Raw genomic sequence first — 15,082 nt, 5'->3', positions numbered from 1 at the left:
AGTACGAAAAACCCTCTCCTTTTCCTTTATTTTCCTTTTGACTTCTTCCCATTTTCTAGCTAATGCGAACCAAACGCCCCTTCATTCTCATCTATGTAAGTATGTAACACATAGCCTTCTGATAAATTATTATGAGCTTGTTTGTTTGCTTCACGTTTATAAGCCCGTTAGCCGTTGAAAAATCCAATTTGGTTTTGACTTATAAATTAGCATAACATAAATAAAAAAACGAGTTAAAATGTACTAATAACATTTACAATATATTTGCATACAATCCCAAAATTTCCTTTTCTCACATTCAAGGAAAAGAAAATTAGCCTTCAACGTTATCTAAACCTAAGAAACAAACAAAAATATTTAATAGGAAAATAAAAAATAATGAACGAAACCAAAAAGAAAAAAGAAAAAAAAAAGTGGAAGAGATTTAATCGTCAACCCACCGACCTACCCACATAGAATTCTTGCATATTTTTTCTCGTATCCCACTTCCTCCCCTCCGCACCCAATCCACCGACACCCCGCCACCAGTCTCACCAAAACGACGTCGTTTTCACCACCCAAAAAAAAAATACTCACTTTTACCCATCGTCTTCCCAATCCGAAACCTCGGGGTCGGGTATCTTATTTAAGTCGGGTTTCTCCGCACCCCAACAGCACCCATGACCTGCTATCTCCGCCACAGACGCTGCCGGCGTCGCCGTCGCTTCAACTGCGCCGCTAGCGTTGCGTCGGAACTGCGTTTCGAGCGCGTCAACCCTAGCGCCAACCTCAATAGCTTTTTTCCGAATCGAAGCCGCAGATAAATCGTCTAAACAACCCTCGCCGATTAATAATTCCGGAAAGTTAACCCTAGCAGACGGTCCTCTTAAGTAATACGCAGCAGTATCATACGCTCTAGCCGCGGCAACCGGGGTGGCGTACGAGCCTAACCATATACGAGACCGTTTATTCGGTTCTCGTATCTCAGCCACCCATTTACCCCACTTCCTCATTCTTATCCCTTTGTAGGGTTTTTCTGCTCTTTCTCTCTTCTTCCTCGACCCCGCCTCCATGGAATTTTCGGAATTATCGTATTTTTTGTTTCGAGAAGAGGGAAGAAAATAGAAATACGGACGGAGAGTAGAATATAAGTTTGTTGTGTGTAGGGGTTGGGTGGAGGGAATTATGAGAAGGTCACCGACATGGGGGTGAGTGATTTATAAAGGGATAAGAAGGAAGGGAGGGTATGAGGTTAGTGCCGTAATGGACGGCATGTCGATATTCTTTTAAGTACAACTAGCTTCGAAAGGCTTTTTGGGGTTTTTTTATCTATTTGTCTTGTTTATTTTTCTCTTCTCTCCAATTATTTAATCACAAATTCTTATTTATGACGGGTATATCCCCCACTCATGTGAGATAGATAAGACAAAAGCAAAGTGTATAGGGAGTAGCAAACTGTTTTGTCTTATCTAATCACATGGGTAGTATTAACCCGTCGCAAGCTTATAACGGATATGTCGTCACAAATAAGACTTGTTGTTATTTAATGTTGTTTTGTAGAGTATTGATTGTGTTGGTATACGTTATTATGCCATGCCAAATGAAGTCTATTGCTTTAATTATGGTTTATTAGGATTAAAGTTGTTATACTCTTAGGGGTTAGCACAAATTTTCATTTAATAGTTGGTTGTACCACGCGCTTCGCGCACAGCTCCCCAAGATATTTTAATCGCTAATGTTTCATGTGTATGTTAGCGTATCTTTATTTGGTCCGGTTGTTTGTACCTTTTGAGTGTAGATCACAATGAAACTCTTGTTATATTATTTTGATGGTTGAATCGATTGCTTTCAACTATTCGTAAATAATTCATAGTTATCTTCGCTGAGGAGCATGAATATTCGAATAGATTTACCAGTTTGAATCTTAAGAAGATATATTAGTCTTAAGAGAGACTTATTGATTTAGCTGTATAAGTTCCAGCTAAAGGAACCAAATGATTCATTTGAGTACAAACACCAACTAAAAATTAGGGATAATAAAATAAATTTCTTTTGTACAATAGAAAAAATTAGATAAATGCTTTCTAGAAGAAGCTAAATTCATGTCTGTTCCGGGTGTAATTCCGGAGCAGGATTGTGACCACTTGAGCTTGTAGAATGATGTCGTTGCTCGTCTCTTCCTTTCACTCTTTCCTGTAAAGATGAACAAACTGAGGGCTCGGTTAGGGGCCGAGCGTACTCACTCCGACGCTCAAGTCAGTAAACTTAGAGAGATAAGTTGTATGTTTAACTTGGCAGAGTATATTGTAGAGAGATAAGGGAGTTTTATATCAGATATTCCAGTTAGTTTCTCAATGAGAGATGATGAGTATTTATAGACTTTCACCTTTTGTCACGTAGTGGCCAAGTGGCGTAAGGGTGGAAAGACTGTCTTACCCTCGGTCGAGGGACCCATGACAGGCCGGTAGGCCAGGTTGACTCCATGCCGAGGGGACTGGATGTGAGTACACGGATATGCCTCTCGGCCGGCTAGTTACCGAGCCGAGACCCAGTGACAGCCGGCGGACCTTGCTCGGTTAGGGTCATTTTTCTCTTGACTTGTTGTCTTTTAGCTTTGACCTTGGTCAATATGTTGACTTGGTCAGCGGGTGCAGAATATGCCCCATCAATTTGCCCCCAGCGTAGTCTATGCCGTGGCATGGACCTTCGATGCGTGTTGAGCGTATTCTGCGCATGTCGAACTTCTTCCTCGGCTTGGTCTTGTTCGGGCCGTACCATATCCCCCCTCCACATTATTGTGTGATGGACATCGAATGTGGAAAAGAAAATGGCGCTGGCCGAGACCAAGGTTGGGAGTGCCGTGTGCTTTTGATTGCCCCCGGCCGGTGTTGCCAAGCCTGGTTGATCAGCTGGCCGTTGGCAAGTAGATACCAAGGAGCGTGTCGAAGAAGATGGGTCACTGTATGTAGATTGACATTTCGTGGCTGCATGCTTGACACGTGGCCTGGTGTTGATTGGTGGACGCTTCATAGGCTTTGCTCTGATTGGTCCACTGAGTGGGCTTTGCTCTATAAATAGAGCAGTGTGCCCCTCATTTTGTCGTACAAATTTCATTTTCAAGAAAAAATTCCTCTCTCTAGTTTTCGAAGAGTTTCTTTCTCTCTCTAATTTTCGAAGCGTTACTCGGCGTAACACTTTCTTTCAAGGTAAAAAACAAATTCTTCCCCAACTTTTATTTGTTAAGTATTCGTTTGCCACCATGTCTGCTGCTGACGCTCCGGCTAGTACCTCAACCCCGGGGGGCGAACCGCCGCGTCCCGATGAACAGGAGCCACTGGTTGTCACCCCGGTAGGGTTCGGGGGTCGCAAGTCGCCTTCTCCTGAAATCGACGAGAAGGATTTTGATGATGATGAGGAGGAAAAGACCCAATCTGATTCAGAGAGGCCGCATTTCTTGTGGTACGGCGAAGCCTGCTCGATTAAACCCGATCGCGTTTGGACGAACAAGTTCGCTAGTGTCTCCGGGCCTGAACTTTTCGAAGACCATTACAACTTCGGCATGGGGTATAGAATTATTGTCCCTGAGGGTGATCAGGCAGTCTGTTGCCCTCCCGAAGGCTGTATAGGCGTGTATATTAGGCATCTGGAGTATGGGCTCCGCTTTCCTCTTCATGAACGCGTCTCGGCCATAATCAAAGCCATGAATGTCGCCGTGGCACAACTGCACCCGTTGGCCATTAGGACGATTATTGGCTTCGTATGGTTTTGTCTCTTTAAGGGGGTGGCCCCGACGGTGAACCTTTTCCGCCGGCTCCACCATCTTCGGCTGTCTACCCAAGGCGTCATGGGGTGGTACATCGTGCAGACCGAGCCGGGTTACGTGACCTTCTCCAAGCTGACATCCTGCAAATACTGGAAGGGGCGTTGGGTATATGTCGAGGTTCCGGAGGACTATCCACTGCCCCGGTCCTTCCAGCGCCGCGTCAATTTGCGGTGTGAGAGTCAGGGGGAGCATGAAAGATATGTCTCCCGTAATAAGATTAAGATGGACGCCAAGAAGGTTTATCTTAATGACGGCGAAGTGCGGGCAATGAGGATGTTCGAGGCTGAGAAGGATGGCACGCCGAAGGGATGGATGCCTCCGACGCAGATCATCCTTCAAGACGAGCCGCTTTGCCACGTCGGCCTCATACCGGCCCTCAGCCAGGGTGAGTGGGGTCGGTATGAGGCCCTCCTTTGCTTTTATGCTTCGATATTTGAGCCTCGGTTTACTTCTTTCGCTTAACTCCTGCTTTGTTTCTTGCAGATCGATTTGGCCGAGATCTCTCTGTCTCCATCCTAAGCAAGTTGGGACTTGACCAGGACAGGAGAGTCGTTGAACTGCACCCTAAAGCCGCGTCGCGTGATCGCAAGCAGGCCCCACACGAACTCATGGAGCAGGCGTTGAAGGCAATGGATGTGGGGGCGACTCAAGCGAGAGATTGGCGGTAACGTGCGCGCCGAGACCAAAAGCAACGTCTGCGGCGGCTACGACGTCAACTCCAACTCGATCTCCAATTCCCGTAGTCCAAAAGGATAAGGTGGTCGTCAATGTTGACGAGGACGTCACCGTTCTGGAGGGTCCTCCTCCTTCAAATAAGAGGAAATAAACAACGCCTGCTGCTTTCGCTGCTGTTACGAGGCAGGAAAGAAGAGGGGTCACCCTCAATCCAAGAAGGCCAGGATCGGTACGGATCTAACCCATGGCTCGGATTTAGCGGGTTCCTTATGCATTCCCGATGACAAAGGCTTTACGATATGTCGATGAATGTTGACATGGACGCTTTGTCCGGGTTTTTTATAGATCAACCGTCGCCACCGTTGTTCTCACCGAACGGCAATTGGAGAAGCGAAACAGTGCGGACGGCGACAAAAATGTCGCCGCCGACTCCTCGTCCGAGAAGGCTTCCTTCGTTCAGCTCAGGGCGGACGACATAAGGTTGGCCAAAAGGCTGGTGAAGTGGGCTGAAGTTGCCGGCACTCATCTTATCGAGCAAGAAAAGCTCGTGGCTCAAACTGCCCCTACGCTCGAACGGCTTAGGCTTGAGCTTGTCGCTTCTAGGGAGGAGGCTGAGAAGACGAAGCAGGACTTCCTGGCCACCATGAAGGACTTCCTCGCTGAGCGAAAGCTTAAGGAGGACGCTGAAAAGGCGGTCCTGGCCGAGAGAGCTAAGGTTGAGTCTGTGTTGGCTGATGCCGCTAAGCTGCGGGAGGAGAGAAACAAGCTTGAGGGTGGTTATAAGGCCATGGTTGAGCAGAGGGAAAGATGGAAGGCCCTGCATTTGGCCGAGGCGAAGGAACATAAGGGCACAAAGGCTATCCTTGCTCAGAGGGAAAAGGATATTGAGATGCTGAAAACCGTCATCATCCCTGAAATGTGTGCCGACCACGGACCAAGTCAAGATGCTACAAGGGATGCGATTAAGGCCCTCCTTCCTGAAGGCACTTTTCCGTGGCAAGATTTTAACAAACTTCTGGATGAGAAGGCGGTTGCTGAGGAGGCCAAGGCCGCGGCGAAGGCGGCGAAGGTCGCTCGAAGCGATGGCTGGGCGGCCCATGATGCTAAGGTGAAGGAGGCTAGAGAGGAGGCTGAGAGGGCAAGGGCACGCGAAGCCGCCAAGTCGTCCTCTGGGCCGCCCACCGACGGTGATGTGCTGCTTCTTTGCCCGGTGGCGAGCGGCGACAAGCATAGGGAGACGGGCGGTCGTCACTGGACTCACCTGGCCTTTCGGACGATTTCACTGTCGGGGCCAACTTTTGAGCCTTTCCTCCCCGCCCGACCTTTTGGCGCTTCATGTCTGAATGTTGTAATTTTTGTTGTTCCTTCTTTTTTTGTTAAACTTTGGTAGGTTGAGCTTAGGCTACCCCTATGGGGACGGCCGTCGACTTTATTTTGTCTCACTTGTAAACATTTTTAATGAAGTTTGTTTATCTGCCTTCGGCTTGGCCGAGGCTTTGATCTCATCCTCCATTTAGTTGTCTTCTTACATTTTTAAACATATTGAGCGCTTTTTCGTTTTTACCTTCGACTTGGCCGAGGCAATTAGATTGCGTATCTCAACTGTACTTAAACGTTTTTAGCATATTGGTCGTGTCCTTTGCTGCACCTGAACAGGCCGAGGTAGCAAGATTCACGTTTCCCAATTTGCTCAGCAACATGTTGGCATGTCGGTCGCTTCCTCCTCCACTCCCGGCTTTGGCCGAGGCGGTCAGATTTGCGCTTCCCAACTGCTGTTGTAAACATGTTAGCATATCGGTCGTTTCCCCGTCACTCCCGGCTTTGGCCGAGGCAATCGAGGTTACGGCTCGACTGCATTCGTATCTATAGACATATTGATCGCTTCCTCTGCCACTCCCGGATTGGCCGAGGCGATCGATTGCGTTTCTCAACTGTACTTATACGTTCTTAAGCATGTTGGTCGCTTTCGAGTATCAACTGCATTTGTAGTGACTGCCCGGCTTTGGCCGTGGCGTCTACTTTGGTACGACTATGGAGGGGACAAGCATTTCGACGAAAAACTTGGATCACTCTTCATTAGATATAATCACGCGTTGGGGTGCCCACAACGGTCTCGGACACCTCCGCCGCTATATGAAATATTTCCTAAGATTGTCTGTGTTCCAGTGGCTCATTAGAGGCACACCCTCCATGTCTGTCAGCCGGTATGTCCCCGGCCTCATTTCTTCAACCACCATGTAGGGTCCCTCCCAGTTGGCCGTCATCTTACCATGGATGTTTCCTTTGTTGGTTGCGGTCGACTTTCTCAGGACTAGATCTCCTACTCTTAAGTCCCTTTTGTGGACCCTACGGTTGTATGCTCTTCTCATTCGGTTTTGATATACTGCCAAGTTGAGCCGTGCCGTATCTCGACTTTCTTCGACCAGGTCTAGGGAGGCTCTCAGGCCTTCTTCATTATCGACTGGGTTAAAGGTTTGCGTTCTGAATGTCGGCACCGCTGCTTCAATTGGCAGGACGGCCTCAAACCCATAGACTAGGTGGAATGGACTGTACCCTGTTGCTTCTTTCTCCGTGGTTCGAAGGGACCACATGACGTCGGGTAGTTCATCAGCCCATCTTCCCTTTAGATCTTCAACCTTCTTCTTCAACCCGTTCAGTATTGTTTTATTAGCCGCCTCCGCCGCCCGTTGCTCGAGGGTGGCGGGACGGAGGAGTATGCGCAGTTTGATACCGAGCTCCTCCAACCAATTCATCACCATGTCGCTCCAAAACTCTCGGCCGTGGTCAAATACAATGACTTGGGGTAACCCAAAACGAGTTATGATGTTCTCCCAAAGCACCTTTCTTACGGCCGCCGTGGTCTTGGCAGGTACCGCGACAGCCTCGACCCATTTGGTGAAGTAATCAACGGCGACGATCAGGTACTTCCTTCCTCCGGAGGCCGTCGGAAATGGTCCAAATAAATCCATCCCCCACTGTGCAAATGGTAGGGGACTAAGTACCGGTTGCAGGTATCGGGAAGGTGCATGTATTACCGGAGCATGCATCTGACAATTCTTGCACTTCTTGGTTTTTGCCCGGAATCTTTCAAAGATGGTAGGCCGAAGTAGCCGGCTCGGAGAGCTTTGTGGGCTAGCGTTCTCGCCCCCATGTGATGTCCGCAGATGCCTTCGTGAATCTCTGTCAGTATAAGCTCCGCGTCGGCTGGGCCGACACATTTCAAGAGTGGTCTTATTACGGACCTTCTGTACAATTCTCCTTCGAACACTAAGTACCTTGCAGCGATCCTTCTTATCTTTTGAGACAGACTGCGGTTCTCCGGAAACTCTTTTGTCAGCTTGTATTTCATTATCGGAGTCATCCACGTCGTCTCGGCTTCGATGTCGCCCACCATGCCGACGGTCTCAGTGATGCTTTTAGCATTTCTGATATCCACCAACACGGTTCGACTGACATTTTTGATGCTTGAACTGGCAAGTTTTGAGAGAGCGTCGGCTCGGTTGTTCTCAGACCTGGGGATGCACTGTATTTGGAAAGATTTCAATTTTGAGGTGTCAGCTTTTACCCTCTCCAGGTACCTTACCATCCCATCGTCTCGAGTCTCATACTCTCCTCGCATTTGATTAGTCACTAAGAGCGAGTCTGTCTTCAACACAATATGCTCCGCCCCGGCAGCTCTAGCTAACTCGACTCCAGTTATCACCGCCTCATATTCGGATTCGTTATTTGAGGCCGAGAAGGTAAACTTCAAGGCGTACTCAAACTCTTTTCCGCTAGGGCTGATGATAAGGATGCCGGCTCCTGAGCTGTTCCCCGTGGAGGACCCGTCGGTATACACTTCCCACACGCCGGGATGTGATTCTTCTTGATACGTGCACTCGGCCAGGAAGTATGCAAGCGCTTACCCCTTTATCGAAGGCTTCGGCTTGTACTGGATGCCAAAGCCGGAGAGCTCCACTGCCCATTTGATAAGTCTGCCGGATTTTTCGAATTTTTCTAATGCTTTCTCCAATGGCTGGTCGGTTAAGACCGTCACGGGATGTGCGTCGAAGTAAGGTTTCAGCTTCCTTGCGGCAACGACGACGCGAGGGTGCGCTTTTCGATTAGTGGGTAATTTCTTTCGGCGGCGATGTATGGCGATAAAGTAGATTGGGTATTCTTTGCTTATTTTCTTCGCCGACGACACGGATCGACCGTGGCCGAGGTAACTGCTAAGTATAGATATAGCGTCTCCCCCAGCGTCGGCCTGGACAGGGTCGGTAGTGTCAGAAGGTGGGCTTTCAGTTGCCTGAAAGCCGTGCTCTGTTCCTCCCCCCAGCTAAAGTTTTTATTCCCCTTCAGCACTTTAAAGAACGGAGTGCTCTTGTCGGCCGACCGAGAGATGAAGCGGGCGAGAGCCGCCATCCTTCCGGTCAGCGTCATAACCTCTTTTCGATTTCTCGGCTCCGGTAGGTCTAGTATTGCTTGGACTTTCTCCGGATTGGCATCAATTCCTCTGGCGCTGACAAGCACGCCGAGGAACTTGCCGGCCCGGACACCGAAGTTGCATTTCTTTGGGTTAAGCTTCATTTCATATTTCCTTAGTGAACAAAATGTCTCGCTCAAATCGGCTAAGTGCTCGCTGTCAGACTTGCTTTTTACAATAGCATCGTCGACGTAAGCCTCGATGTTTCGCCCTTTTTTATTTTGGAACACTTTGTCCACCAACCTAGTGTAAGTTGCGCCAGCGTTCTTCAAACCGAACGGCATCATTTTATACATGAATGTGCCGTGAATGGTGATGAATGCGAATTTAGGCATATCTTCCTCGGCCATAAATACCTGATGATACCCTGAGAAGGCGTCTAGCAGGCTTAGCATAGTGTAGCCTGCCGTGGCGTCAATTAAACTATCTATTCGAGGCAAGGGATAGCAATCTTTAGGGCACGCTTTATTAAGATTGGTAAAATCAACACACATCCTCCACGCCCCTGACGATTTCCTCACCATTACAACATTTGCTAGCCACTCAGGGTAAGTATAAGGCATGATAAAGCCCGCCGCTAATAATTTGTCTACTTCAGCTTTGATGGCCTCATCCTTCTCGGCCGAGGAGTTCCTCATCTTCTGCTTGACCGGCCGAGCGGTGGAGAGTACGTTCAGCTTGTGAACGATCACCTCCCTAGTGGACGCCGGCATCTCGGCGGTGAGTATGCGAAGACATCTTTGTTCTTCCTCAGTAGGTCTAGGAGATCAGCTCTGAATTTTAGCTCCAGGTCGACACCGACAGTTACGGTGCGCCCTGGGTCAATTTCCACTTCCTCGGTCTCGGCTCCTTCGACCATGCCGACATTAGTATTCATCGGGTCGCCCTCCTGCTGCAAGGATGGGCTCTTCCCTTTCTCCGACTTCTTCGCCACTTTGAGGGATTGCATGTTGCACCCCCTGGAAGACACTTGGATATTGACTATTTCATCTTTCTCGTCCTTTGAGACGAGCTTTTGTGCTTCCCCCCGGTCCGAGACGTACATAAATGTCAAGGCCCAGATGGACATCACTGCATCGGCCTCGCTCAAAGTGACTCGGCCTATGAGAACATTGTAGGCAGACGAACCGTCGATAACCACGAACTCAGATAAAACATTTTTAGCCGCATCCGTTTGGCCGAACATCACCGGTAGTCTGATTGACCCCAGGGGTACTGGCCCCCCAGGAGAAGTCGTATAGTGGGTTAATGCAGGGGCTCAGGTCTCCAATTTTCAGACCGAGATTAAGAAAGCACTCCCTGAACATGATGTTCGTGTAGGTGCCTGTGTCAATTAGGCACCTTTTGACCAAGTGGTTGGCTATATCCAGGTGGACTACAAGCGGATCGCTGTGCGGGGCGACGACTCCCTCGTAGTCCTTCTTCCCAATGGTTATATCGGGGATGGTGGAAGCGGGGATCGCTATTTTAGGCACAAAGTTGATGGCTTGGTATAACTCATTTAGGTGCCGTTTGTGCCCATTAGCTGACCCACCGTTCTTGTTTCCCCCGATGACAACCTGGATTACTCCCATCCGTTGGAAAACTGATTTTCTATTCGCCCCGTCGGCGCTTGTTCCTGGGCCTCCAGCTACATACTTGCTGAGGCTCCCCTTTCGGATTAGCTCTTCGATGGCGTTCCTTAGATGTCGACAGTTGTCAGTTTTGTGGCCGGTGTGGCCGTGGTACTCGCAAAACTGGCTTGTGTCACCGTCCCCTCGCCTTGGGGGTCTTGCCCACTTCGTCCATCATTCTTGCTTAGGGTAAAGACCTCGGAGATGCGACCGGGGGTGAGACTACTATACCGCTTCGGTTGTATGGTCCCGAACTCCCCCCGGCGCCCGCCGAGTGCTGTTTCCTATTAAATCTCTCAGGCCGTGACCTATTCCCGTCACGGCGACCTTCATCTAGGTTGTCCCGGCGGCTATTCCTCTCTGGGTGCCCAGCTTCACTGTGGCCTACCCAGGTTTTGTGATAGTCTTCCACCTTTACGGCTCGGTCGGCCATCTTTCTAGCGGAGTCTAAGTTGAGGTCTTCGCACTTGATCAGCTCGTTTTTGAACTCGCCTTTCGGGAGGCCTTTCATCAGTGCGAAGGCCGCCAGTTCGGTGTTCAGCTCACGGATCTGCTGAACCTTAGCGTCGAATCTTTTCACGTAGCTTTGGAGGGACTCGTCCTCCCCGTCGGATAGTTAGGAGATCGATGTTTCCACGGCCTTCTCTTGTTGCAAGCATACTTTGGGCTATGAAATTGTCTCTCGTGTCGGCATAACAAAGATATCCGAGCCATTAGGTAGCCCCTTGTACCAACTCTGAGCCATCCCATGCAGGGTCGTTGGGAAGACTCGGCACCACACCTCATCAGGTTGCTCCCATACCGACATGTACGACTCGAAAGCCTCGGCATGGTCGGTCGGGTCGCTATCCCCTTTATATGATATGGGCGGCAACTTCAGTTTAGTCGGCACAGGGATCTCGAGGACATAGGTACTGAGGGGCTGTCTGACCACGTGCCGAATGACACGCGGCGATCGGCTCCTCGCAACCTTAGTCCGACTTCTCTCCCTCTGGCGGGAAGGGCGTGTTGTCTGACTTTGGTGAGTCGGACTTCTTTCATTCCTTCGGGGCTGGCCTCGTTGTTGCCGCGGCGACGCTGTCCTCCCGCGAGTGGGGGAAGGACTCAGGTCTGCCACTGGCACCACGGGCTCCGCTGGCGTTCTAGCATGCCCAGCTCCTTGTATCGCTCCGGACAAGTTGTTCGGAGCCACTCTATGGGCCCTGGTCACCTGTGGATGCGCTGCCGTCACCGTCGTCATGACAGGGGTAATCGGCGTGCTACCCATCAGGTCCAGGAATAGCTTTAATTTGGCCGTATCGACCACATGTCCCATGACAGTGACTTGGTCGGTAGGCAGTGGTGTTTCTGGCGCTTTCGGCATCCCGTACGCCGTGTCAGTGACTCGGCCGGTGGGGATCTGCCGATCTCGAATGCGGGCGTGTCATCCTGGAAGAATGCAATTCCTTCACTCACAGTTTCTTGTTGCTTTGACATCTTCTTAGCTCGCTGAATGGTTTTTTTTTTTTTTTTGTAATGTAGGTGACTAGCTTTTAGTATCTTTTCCCACAGATGGCGCCAATTGTTCTGGGTGTAATTCCGGAGCAGGATTGTGACCACTTGAGCTTGTAGAATGATGTCGTTACTCGTCTCTTCCTTTCACTCTTTCCTGTAAAGATGAACAAACTGAGGGCTCGGTTTGGGGCCGAGCGTACTCACTCTGATGCTCAAGTCAGTAAACTTAGAGAGATAAGTTGTATGTTTAACTTGGCAAAGTATATTGTAGAGAGATAAGGGAGTTTTATATCAGATATTCCAGTTAGTTTCTCAATGAGAGATGATGAGTATTTATAGACTTTCACCTTTTGTCACGTAGTGGCCAAGTGGCGTAAGGGTGGAAAGACTGTCTTACCCTCGGCCGAGGAACCCATGACAAGCCTAAGAGCCAAAGTTGACTCCATGCCGAGGGGACTGGATGTGAGTACACGGATATGCCTCTCGGCCGCTAGTTCTTGCCGAGACCCAAGTGACAGGCCGACAGACCTTGTCGGTTAGGCTGTTTTTCTCTTGACTTGTTGTCTTTTAGCTTTGACCTTGGTCAATATGTTGACTTGGTCAGCGGGTGCAAAATATGCCCCATCAATGTCATTCCGAATATTACGAGCAAAATTCTAAGCATAAAAAGCTAACTTTCTACATCATTCGTAGTTCCACTCAAGGTTAATCCCAATGAAGATAACGAAGATAACATTGGCAAGGCTAATGATTAGGTGAAATACACCAATTTCTAGCAAAGGGGAGGGAAAAATATGCTAGATTCCAGATTCCGTGACCTTGTACAACTCCCATGCGATCCAACGATCCAACCTGAAATCATGAGAATGTGGTACATAACAACATAGTACCTGTCTATCTGATATGCAACAATCCAGCTAAGAAGAGAACTTGACTCACTAATTCACCACCAACTCTATTTTTATCCCTAATTCTCAACCGACGAGTACAGAAGTTTACATTCGCTGGCTCCCACCTCTACACAATTGGATTTTACTAAATACAGATGGTGCGTCAAAGGGTAATCTGGTTCCGACAGGAGGAGGAGGAATTTTTCGCGATGAGACGAGTAATTTTATTTCTGCTTTCTATTTTTCGTGTAGTAGCTGCTCCTCCATGAAAGGTGAGTTTCTCGCTCTTCTTGTGGGTTTAGAGAAGGCGAAATCAATGCGAGTAACTAGGCTCTTAATTAATATAGATAATCGTCCATGTGTTAATATTATTAACGAGAAACAACTCGTTAGTAATAGCCTTAAATTCATCACCAAGCGCTGTCAAGATTTGATGCAAGAGGACGGTTGGGTAGTCAAGCTTGAGCACACGTATAGAGAAGCGAACAAGGCTGCAGATTACTTGGCCAATCAAAGAGTTTATTCCAGTACTATTATTAATTATTTAGATACTCCGAGTCTTGGGCTCCGACCCATCCTTCGGGAGGATATTTTTGGGGTCGCTATTCCCCGTGTAATAGCTAATAATTAGTATTTTCGGGGCTTCGCCCCTCATTCGTACCAAAAAAAAAAACTCTATCTTAAAGAGAACTTTATTCATGTCATTTATGTTCCTAATAGCCTAACCCATAATATGTGATGCCAATAGATGTAGTCGCTATGATATTAATAACTACGGATGCTATTTACTTAACCTGGTCTCTTTTTCTCATGTAAAAATCCTCCTTTTCCTTCTCCTCTCTCCCCTAGCTAGCTACATTCTTAATTTTAGCCTTGTCCCAAACATTCGTCACCACTGTACTATCTTAGTCTAAAAAGTACGATGGTGGCGAATGTAGCATTTATGGAGTAGCAAACTCTCGCTTAGTTTAGAAAAACACGAGAACATATATCCACGGGATTCCATAATAAGAGCATTCATGAAGTGCACGTGTCCAAAGTGCACGTGTCCGACACAAAAGCAATGATTTAGCATGAAATCGTTAAGCAAACATTTTATACTCAGTGAAATTACATAACAGTGCCCTCCTTTGATCATTAAGAGTTGTTCTAAGCTCCTTCGTGTTGAGACATAAAACTGAGTTACCAAACACACAATTGTCAATGTAACCATCCATAAGATTTCACTTTTCATTAATAAGTATCACGCTCTCTAGGTCTTTTTAACATAGTATAACTGATAGGAAAGGCAAGATAAGATGTTTCAGATTAATCATTGGCCATGAAAAATACATGCATTAGGGGTAGGGGCATCACCTAGTTTTGTAATGTTGGAACATCTAAAAAAGGTTGTGCTTAACAAATTAGCTACAATACCCTCTCACATAGACTTTAATCTAAGTAAGAATAAAAACAATTCTAGCATAAAACGTGTGAGGGGCCATTAAGAAGTATACAAACACATACCCTGCAATCAGATTGTCCTCTTTCTTTTTGGGGTAGCTCAATTACTCTAATAAACATCAAATTCACAACCCATATTAAGAAAATCTACATGAAGACATAAAATACACTAATCTGTTGCTTAAAGTGACCAAAAACAAAAATAATAAATATTGTAAGGGAAGGAAAAAAAATTCATATCAACGATGGTAGAACCTCCAACTTCTCCTCCAACTACCTCAAACCAAACCACCTTATCCTCAACCTCCTCCACCTACTCATCTAACGTCCTCCTCCTCCTCCTCTTCCTCAACCTTGCAACCACAACCACAACCCCCTCCTACATCCTCCTTCAACAACACTCAGTTCAGTAAGCTAGTTCAGTAAGCCAGCCGGTAAGCTAAAACATAAGACTCTGAGAAATTGGCACGTAGACAAAAATACAACTCAGGCAGAAATCAAAGCCGTCACTTATTTACTCAGAAGATTGCAACTCCGTGAAAATTGTAATACCCCGTATTTTATATAATAAATTAAATGGATATTATATAATAAATTAAACGGATATCATTATATATTAATTATTATCAATTTTATATTGCCAAGTAAGCCGGGTAAATTATTGAGTCGATAATTTCATTAAGTTATTTTATTTAACTCA

General features: G+C 47.5%; 1 protein-coding gene across 1 annotated transcript; it reads right to left on the bottom strand.

Annotated features, from left to right (window-relative positions):
• Window positions 1-217: 217 nt before the first annotated feature.
• Window positions 218-1,284, bottom strand: LOC141621309 (ethylene-responsive transcription factor ERF008-like). Its single transcript, XM_074437914.1, has one exon. It carries the CDS (start codon window positions 1,050-1,052, stop codon window positions 579-581), a length of 474 nt encoding a protein of 157 aa, XP_074294015.1. The 5' UTR covers window positions 1,053-1,284; the 3' UTR covers window positions 218-578.
• Window positions 1,285-15,082: the final 13,798 nt, after the last annotated feature.

The sequence above is a fragment of the Silene latifolia genome, chromosome X (assembly GCF_048544455.1).
Source record: "Silene latifolia isolate original U9 population chromosome X, ASM4854445v1, whole genome shotgun sequence".
Taxonomy (NCBI): Eukaryota; Viridiplantae; Streptophyta; class Magnoliopsida; order Caryophyllales; family Caryophyllaceae; genus Silene; species Silene latifolia.
Note: the sequence above shows the minus strand (reverse complement) of the source record. Positions and strands in the feature narration are given on the sequence as shown.

Bases quoted from the DNA above. Each gene is read 5' to 3' on its own strand.
- LOC141621309 (XM_074437914.1), bottom strand. From the start codon at position 1,052: ATGGAGGCGGGGTCGAGGAAGAAGAGAGAAAGAGCAGAAAAACCCTAC.